Consider the following 8,702-nt stretch of genomic DNA (forward strand, 5'->3'; position numbering starts at 1 on the left):
AGACAGGGGCAAGCGCGCGCAATCTTCAAAGGATTAATGAAGATATAATCACAACAATATGCTCCTTAATCGGCAGCTAGCTCTTGCTACGTTTGCATTTAATGCAATTGGATAGGCCAAAGACCATCTCTCTGTCCTGTACACGAGTGCTTCACCCTCATCAAGACCCCTCCGCAGTTAGTGATCTTATGGAGGAAGCCACCTTATTTTTGCAAATGATAGAATGCTAGTAATTGAAGGGAGTTAATTTCTCACACTGCCCTAATCAGCACTTAGTTCTGATCTACAGCAACTCCAAGGGAGTGACACAGGTCTACGCCTGCAAAGGATTGTGCTCAGAGCCTGTAAGCCAAATTCTTCACCTTTGTTTTCATTCCGTCCTCTCAGAGAAGCAGGACTGAGGGCAGGGTGTGTAAATTTTGGGCAGTTATCTGGGGGTAGGCCTGTATTTAATGGATGAGCAATGGGATGGTCTGAGAAGCTGATAGAACCCTTATATCTATATGAAGAGATGGGCCTGCTGTTGGAAGACAGATAGACACTAGTCCTTGATGCCTTCAAGCTTTGCAAAAAGGATACCTTGCTTTCTCCAGACTGGGGCTCCCACCATCAGTCTAGATTGATTCCAGCGAATTCTGCAGGCAAGTGGCTGTCGGTCTCTTCAATGAAGCGGTGGATAGCATCAGCATCATCACTGTGGTAGTGCCAAGCCATCTTTGTCAGCTTCCGCGCACACTCCTTCCTGATTTCTGTCAGCACGGGGATTTTGTAACCGTCCATAAATTTTGCTTTTGCTTCATCAAATGATTTCTTCTTGTAGAGGAAGAACTTTCCCCAGTAGAGACTAAGGGCTTGACAGGCTTTGGGGCTTAGGGTGTCCTTTCTCTCCTGCAGCTTCTTGTAGATCTTCTCCTCCTGTGCTGGGTCTCTTGCACCATAGAACTCTGCTAACTGCAGCTCAACAAATACAAGGTCAAGATCTGGATGTTTCTGAAGAATTTGCTCGAGGTCTTTGATGGCTGCCTCCAATATATTATTCTTGTCTTCCTTCTTTGCATTAAGCCACTGTATCTTATAGCACCTGGCCAAGGCTTGATAGAGAAGGTGGTAATCTGGATCCAGCTGCAGGGCTCGCTGTAATATCTCAATTGCTCGCTCTGTAGACCGTCGCAGCCAGAACAAAGCTGAACCTTTGAGGACATCAGGATCAGAGCTGTTCTCTGCACTTTCTTCTATCAAGCCAGTTGACCGTTCTATATCCACTTGTTCAAGTAGCCTGGCTAAATATATTTTGGCTCTGTAGTTATTTGGCTGCTTAAGGACAGTTCTTTCCAATTGGATTATAGCTTTCCTTTTAATATCAGGATACCAGAAATAAATCCAGGAGGAATAAAGAGCCTTTCCAAGCCCAGCATGGAAATATATGTTCCCTGGTTCAAGCATCAAGGCCATCTCAAAGCACTCTCTTGCCCGTTCCCCATTACGGGCTCTGATAGCCAAGAGGGACCAGCCTTTCTGGGCCTGGATGTACGGGATCAGCTTTGCATCCCAAGGAGTTGGGCAGAGCTGCTGAATTCGTTCCAGATAGCTTTCAGCCTCCTGATAAGAGGCCTGAAGGTAGTGAATCCAAGCATAATTCCCATAGATAATCAACAAACCAGCAGCAGATGCCTGCTGCTCATCTTGTCTCTCATACTCCTCAGCATCTTCAAGGCTTTGCAGAGCTTCTCTGTTCTGGCCTTTCAGCTGGTACAGGTATGCCTGCAGCCCCAGGAGTGCTGCCTGGTTTTGGTGGGATGTGTGCTTGATTTCAACAGCCAGCTTCTGCAGGACATGGGTCGGTTCAACCTCGCCTGTTTCACCCAACTGCCAGGTGAAATGGCATTGAAGGGCATCCAACTTCTCCTTCAGTTGCTCATTGCTACAAAGAGGAAAATGTGGGTTATGAAAAGGCAGCATGCAGAGGGGTGGGGTCCTGTGGTACTCACGCAGAGCGAAAAGGAGCTCCTAGCTGCGCATGAAACAAAAAGGGAGCGGTGGAGGATGGGGCTGTCCCCACTTGCTCCACAAGTCCCTTGCACTCAAGCTACTAATGAACCTGTAAATCTTTGTTCCAGTCAGCCCCTTTTTCAGGGAACCATCTGGGAAGGCTTCATTCCTGGCTTGCTCTTCTCCAAAGGGGAGTCAACCAATGCCTGGAGCTAGGGCTGCTCTTTCTTCTTACCTAAGACAAAGGCCCTGGGATGGGCTGCAAAAAATGGAAAGAGCAGAGCCAGCGAAAAACCACACGGTGAAAACTTCTTTGCTCCCCATAAGGAGGAAACAGGGGTTGTGCCTTCCTCTGAAGGATGCAGCAAGAGATGGCTCAACAAAGAGAGAGTCCAACGATGTTGGACTGGAGCATCTCTTATATGAGGAAAGGCTGAGAGAGCTGGGACTCCTCAAGCTAGAGAAGAGAAGGCTCAGAGGGATCTTAAAAATGTATATAAATACCCGAAGGGAGGGTGCAAAGAAGACAGAGCCAGGCTTTTTTCAGTGGTGCCCAGTGCCAGGACAAGAAGCAGTGGGCACAAACTAAAACTCATGAGGCCCCATCTGGACATCAGGAAACTTTTCTTCTTTTAACTGTGAGGATGATAGAGTACTGGCACAGGTTGCCCAGAGAGGTTGTGGGGTCTCCATCCTTGGAGATACTCAAAAGCTGTCTGGATGTGGCCATGGGCAACCTGCTCTAGGTGGCCCTGCTTGCGCAGGGGGTCAGACAAGGTGACTTCCAGAGGTCCCTTCCAACCTTAACTATACTGTGGTTCTCAACAAGGACACTGTGCCACGCCTTGTCAACCCAAAGCTACTCTTTCTGGGAGCTGCTACAAGAATGGGCGCTGTGCACTTACCTCATTTTTGCTGTGGGTGTAGTGTCACCGTCAGGGAGCGATGGCTCGGGCTGTGCCTCTTCCACACTGCAGCAGATACACTGGGCAGTACAGAGTCCAATTTATTGACTGATCCTTAAACCGAGAAAGGACTTCCTTCTGGGCAGGGTCTGATTAAACAACTTCTCTCGGGAAACGGAACCAAAAGACAAAAGCTTAAACTAGAAAAGAAACTATCCTGGTCTTCCTGTCTTGGAGCTACTGCCTTCTCCTCACAAGATGGGACTGGGGACTGGATAAAGAAGAAAGGAAACCCAGTGGTCAGAGCAGCAGGATCTGAACTCGCCCCTGGAGACCTTCTCCCCACTGAAAAGGACTTTGTTAGCATTAAAGCTTTTAGAAAGCAACAGGGCTAAGGTGGTAGAAGAGGAGGATACCGGGCTACAGAATGTAAATACGGCATTGCCGTTATCATTAAAAGGCCAAAGGCTCCGTTTGGCTCTGTAAGACCTTGGCATCGGGGCTTGTCAGGCTGGTTTTGACTGGACCTGTCCCGACCTGCCTGAAACTTTCCTGTAGTTTGTTTAGCTTGTTTACCTGTAACAGCGACTGCCTAACAACAAGGTGGCTGTTACCTAACTGATTTTTAGCAATTGAATTTGCATAGTTTTGTGTAACTGTGAGCTACAAAGGCTGTGCCTGTGATAAATCTGATGTACTTCCTCAAGGAGCAGGTAGCGCTAACAGAGGGTCAGTCTGCAGTCACCGAGCAGAGGATGGCCCCGGGGCTATTAGCAACTCACCAGTGATCCGTTACTGAACACCAGAGAACACCGTTTTGGCAGGTGACAGAAACTGGTCTTGGAGGTAACAGAAAAAACATAGGTAAAAGACGGGATACATAATATATCTGGATGTAACATGGAATTGCAGCTCTGTGAAGAAAGATTCAAGTGTGGAGAGTAATAGAAAATACATTAAAAAAATAGCCCCAAGTAGACCCTAAACTGAGGAGGAAGAAACAGTCAACCTTATTATCATATTCCTCCCAGCAAAGAAGAAGAAAAAACCCATCAGTGTCGTTTTCCCCCCTCAGGACGCTGATGAGTCACTGCAGCAATGCCAAGGAAGTAGGGGGAATCTATCATTAGAGGAATGGGGCAGATACTTTTGTCTACTGTGTTTATTTTTTTTTCTCTCACTGACAACCTATAGTAGAAATTGAATAATTTGGATATTAGTTGTTAGTGCTGCTGTAACTGGATGAATGGTAAGTGATTGCTGTATCTTGATTAGACTGAGGCATTAATTAGACTACCAAAAAGTTCTAATTCTTGAATCCTCACGTAAGCATGTTCTTTCTGTGCGCTTGACTTGCACAAGCTGCTTCTCCGTTGCCTGTCGTGGCCAGGATGGGGCTGTGTGAGTCGGGGGACAGACAGATGTTTTAACTCCTTGGGGCAGGGGCTGAGCTGGGCTGTGGGCAGTGCTGGCAGAACGGAGGAGAAATTCAGAGCTCAAGTCCCTCGGGCCTCGGCAGTGGTTCTTGGCTCTTTCTCCTGCTAATATTAGGACTGGTTTGAGGAAGATTACGGTTCTGTGAAATAGCTATTAATACCGTACAGAGCTTGGATGGAAGTCAAAAACAGCAGCAAATAAGAAAACTGCTAACCATACAGCCAAACAGGAAGCACAGGCAAGGCACAGGCAAGGCTCGGTGGTGTGAAAGATAAATGGTGGGAAGGAAAAGCAGAAGAGCTGCAATAGATGCAGAGAAGAAAAATACGAGTAGCTTTGGAGATAGCTCGAAAATAGCCTTTGGCTCCAAAACAATTATTTTACATCAAATAGATGTAAATAGATTTTACACCAACAGATGCCCAGAGCCTGGAGAAGGATCACAGGTCAGCAGGAGAGCACCTGAGGAGCAGCACAAAGGAATTCCAGCCGCTCCAGCCAGTAAGTCACCTTCATTGGGGGCCCAGCTTAAATGCCTCTATGCAAACGCACGTAGCATGGGGAATAAACAAGAGGAGTTAGAGATGTACGCATGCCTGCAGGGCTACGATCTCATTGGCAGCACAGAGGCGTGGTGGGATGGCTCCTATGAGTGTTGGGGTGGAAGGATAGAGGCTCTTTAGGAAGGACAGGCAGGGGAGGTGAGGAGGGGGTGTCACCCGCGGTCAATGACCAGCTGGAGCGCATGGAGCTCTGCCCGGAGATGGATGAGGAGCCGACCGAGAGCTTATGGGTCAGGATTAAAGGGAGGGCAGAGACAGGTGACATGGTGGGGGTCTGCTACAGGCCACCTGACCAGGAAGACTGAACAGATGAGGCCCTTTATAGACAGAGAGGAGCAACCTCATGTTCACCTGGTCCTCGTGGGGGAATTCAACCACCCCAATATCTGTTGGAGGGACAACATAGCAGGGCGTAAGCAATCCAGGAGGTTCCTGGAATGCGTCGATGATAACTTCCTTCTCCAAGTGATAAAGGAGCCAATGAGGAGAGGTGCTATGCTGGACCTTGTTCTCACCAACAAGGAGGGGCTGGTAGGGAATGTGAAGCTCAAGGGCAGCCTGGGCTGCAGTGACCATGAAATGGTGGAGTTCAAGATCGTTAGGGCACTGAGGAGGGCGCACAGCAAGCCCACTACCCTGGACTTGAGGAGAGCAGACTTTGGCCTCTTCAGGGATCTGCTTGGTAGAGTACCATGGGATAAAGCCCTGGAGGGAAGAGGGGCCCAAGAAAGCTGGTTAATATTCAAGGATCCCCTCCTCCAAGCTTAGGAGCGATGTATCCCAACAAAGAGGAAGTCAGGCAAAAACGTCAGGAGGCCTGCACGGATGAACAAGGAGCTCCTGGACACATTCAAACACAAAAAGGAAGCCTACAGAGGGTGGAAGGAAGGACAGGTAGCCTGGGAGGTATACAGAGAAATTGTCCGAGCAGCCAGGGATCAGGTTAGGAAAGCTAAAGCCCTGACAGAATTAAATCTGGCCAGGAATATCAAGGGCAACAAGAAAAGCTTCTATAGGTAATGTCGGGGATAAAAGGAAGACTAGGGAAAACGGCCCTCTCCAGAGGGAAACGGGAGACCTGGTTACCCGGGATATGGAGAAGGCGGAGGTACTCAACGACTTTTGTGCTGGGAAGTGCTCAAGGCTCACTGCCTAAGTCAGAGAAGGCAAAGGCAGGGACTGGGAGAACAAAGAGCTGCCCACTGTAGGAGAAGATCAGGTTCAAGACCATCTAAGGAACCTGAAGGTGCACAAGTCCAAGGGACCTGAGGGAACAGGGGGATGAAGTTGCTAAGCCACTATCCATCATATTTGAGAAGTCACGGCAGTCCAGTGAAGTTCCCACTGACTGGAAAAGGGGAAACATAACCCCCATTTTTAAAAAAGGGAAAAAAGGAAGACCCGGGGAACTACAGGCCAGTGAGTCTCACCTCTATGCTCGGTAAGATCATGGAGCAGATCCTCCTGGAAACTATGCTAAGGCACATGGAAAATAAGGAGGTGATTGGTGACAGCCAACATGGCTTCACTAAGGGCAAATCATGCCTAACAAATTTGACGGCCTTCTACGATGGGGTTACAGCGTTGGTGAATAAGGGAAGAGCAACTGATGTCATCTACCTGACTTGTGCAAAGCATTTGACACTGTCCTGCTCGACATCCTTGTCTCTAAATTGGAGAGACATGGATTTGACCGATGGACCACTCAGTGGATAAGGAATTGGCTGGATGGTCACACTCAAAGAGTTGCGGTCAACGGCTCGATGTCCAAGTGGAGGCCAGTGACGAGCAGCGTTCCTCAGGGGTCGGTATGGGGACCGGCACTGTTAACATCTTTGTCAGTGACATGGACAGTGGGACTGAGCGCGCCCTCAGCAAGTTTGCCGATGGCACCAAGCTGAGTGGTGCGGTCGACACGCTGGAGGGAAGGGATGCCATCCAGAGGACCTTGACAGGCTCGAGAGGTGAGCTCCTGCGAACCTCATGAAGTTCAGCGAGGCCAAGCGCAAGGTCTTGCACGTGGGTCAGGGCAATCCCAAGCACAAATACAGGCTGGCCCAGACATTTCCCAAGTTTGGAAAAACGCCCATCTGTCATAAAGTTCCTCTGCTGCCTACTCAGGAATGGAGAGGGCTTGAACCAGCTCCGTACTCTAACCCCCTCCATGCCTTGGAAATGAATCTGCTTTTCTTCCTCTTCAGTTTGTTCCTTTACCCGCAGCAGTCTGCTGCTGTCACTGGGCAAGACTGTGTGCCTGAGCCCTGGTTTTTATCTTCCTTTATAATAGCTATTGTACTCGAGATATTCTATGAGTAGAGATGTGGCATGGTCTGTGGGAATAAATAACCTTCATAAGACCAAATGAACTGGTTAGAAAATGCAGAGAGGCCAGCGGGCTCAGAGTCCTTTATCAAGCAGGAAAAGGAAGAACAAAAATCCAGACCCTTAGCCTGGTTCTTCCTGGACACAATGAAGGGGCTCTGAACCCCCAGAGTGGTCTGCAACAAGAAGCAGGAAAGATAGGGCCTGGAAATGCTGTTCTGAAAACAGTGCCCGCAGGGTTAGGATGCTTCAAGGAGATTCTGCTGAGTAGCAAAGGCCAAAACTAAAAATACATTAAGGCATGGCAGCAGGATTTCCCTGACGAAGTTTGAGTCCTGGCTGAATATTTAAAATCTTTAAAACACTCCTCCAGGGAACGAAGGTGGCCCAAAAGCAGAGTTTTGCCAGTATATCAATACTTGCACAGAGGCATTTGATTCATACAGCTTTGTTGGTCACTGTGCACATCCCTGGGCAAGAGCTACACTGACAAAAGCCTCTGGTCTCCACCTGCTCAGAAGCTAGAGGTTATGCAGAGGTTTGCGGTATCTTTTACTAGACCAAAATAGGTAACCTTTCTCCTAGACATGGGCTTATATACTTCAAAGATGCCTATTTTCTCCTACTGTACATTATAAGGCAATCGCTTCTAACCACAGACTTCGCTTTAGTAATTTGTACCAGCAGATGGCAGAGGATTTCCATCAGTGAGCGTAAGGCACAAGGTGGGGGTGTCTGCGTTGCCATTCTCTCTCCAGCCTGTGAATAAGCAGCTATGCTTTTGCACCACTTTTAGATTTCTGCTTCGCAGCTGGATTATTTTTTTAACGATATTCTGATTTCCCGCCCCCCTATTTGGATGAAAAGTTCTACATTTGGAAATGTGGCAGTTTCCCTTGGGTGTAAACAGGGAGGGAAAACAGACCAGGACCTTAGAGAGCATGAGCTGCCTGTGGAGGGCATTCATCCTTCTTCACCATTGAGCTACGGAGGGCCCAAGAAAATGACCGGGCAGCAAGTTTAAAATGAAAAAGGAAATATTTTTGCCGTATAATGTGAGAGCAACTTTGTGTAAAAACAGCCTCTGCCTCCCCAAAATATTTGACCACCTTGTTTTCAAATGCTTTCAATGTACAGCAGAGAGCAGCCCCCCTGTGCACGCCCTGATTCTTACGCTCACCCAAATGACCTGATACTGGAAATCAGAGCCATTGAACTCCTCCAGATAAAGGTGGCCTAGACCTTCTGCTTTACTGACACATGAGCATCAGATCACACGTAACCACCAGAGACTGGATTTGCTGCCATGGGATGAGGCAGGGCGCTCGCTCTGGAGATGGCAGTGAATAGCTTCGCTCCAGTCACTCCTGGTTCCCCCCAAACCGGACGGGGGATGCTTACGAAACTCTCTCTTCTATAACCTGCAGCCAGAGCTGGGCAGCTTCTCAAGCATGCACAGAGGGCAGAAAAAGGGAGCTGTTAAGCA

At 48.5% G+C, this 8,702-nt stretch overlaps 1 protein-coding gene across 1 annotated transcript; it reads right to left on the minus strand.

Annotated features, from left to right (window-relative positions):
• Positions 1-203: 203 nt before the first annotated feature.
• On the minus strand, positions 204-3,042 carry LOC142073573 (interferon-induced protein with tetratricopeptide repeats 2-like). The gene is made up of 2 exons (XM_075133514.1): positions 2,895-3,042; positions 204-1,921 (listed from the first exon to the last, which is right to left on the minus strand). Exons 1-2 carry the CDS (start codon positions 2,897-2,899, stop codon positions 610-612), a joined length of 1,317 nt encoding a protein of 438 aa, XP_074989615.1. The 5' UTR covers positions 2,900-3,042; the 3' UTR covers positions 204-609.
• Positions 3,043-8,702: the final 5,660 nt, after the last annotated feature.

The sequence above is a fragment of the Calonectris borealis genome, chromosome 30 (genome assembly GCF_964195595.1).
Source record: "Calonectris borealis chromosome 30, bCalBor7.hap1.2, whole genome shotgun sequence".
NCBI classification, from domain to species: domain Eukaryota; kingdom Metazoa; phylum Chordata; class Aves; order Procellariiformes; family Procellariidae; genus Calonectris; species Calonectris borealis.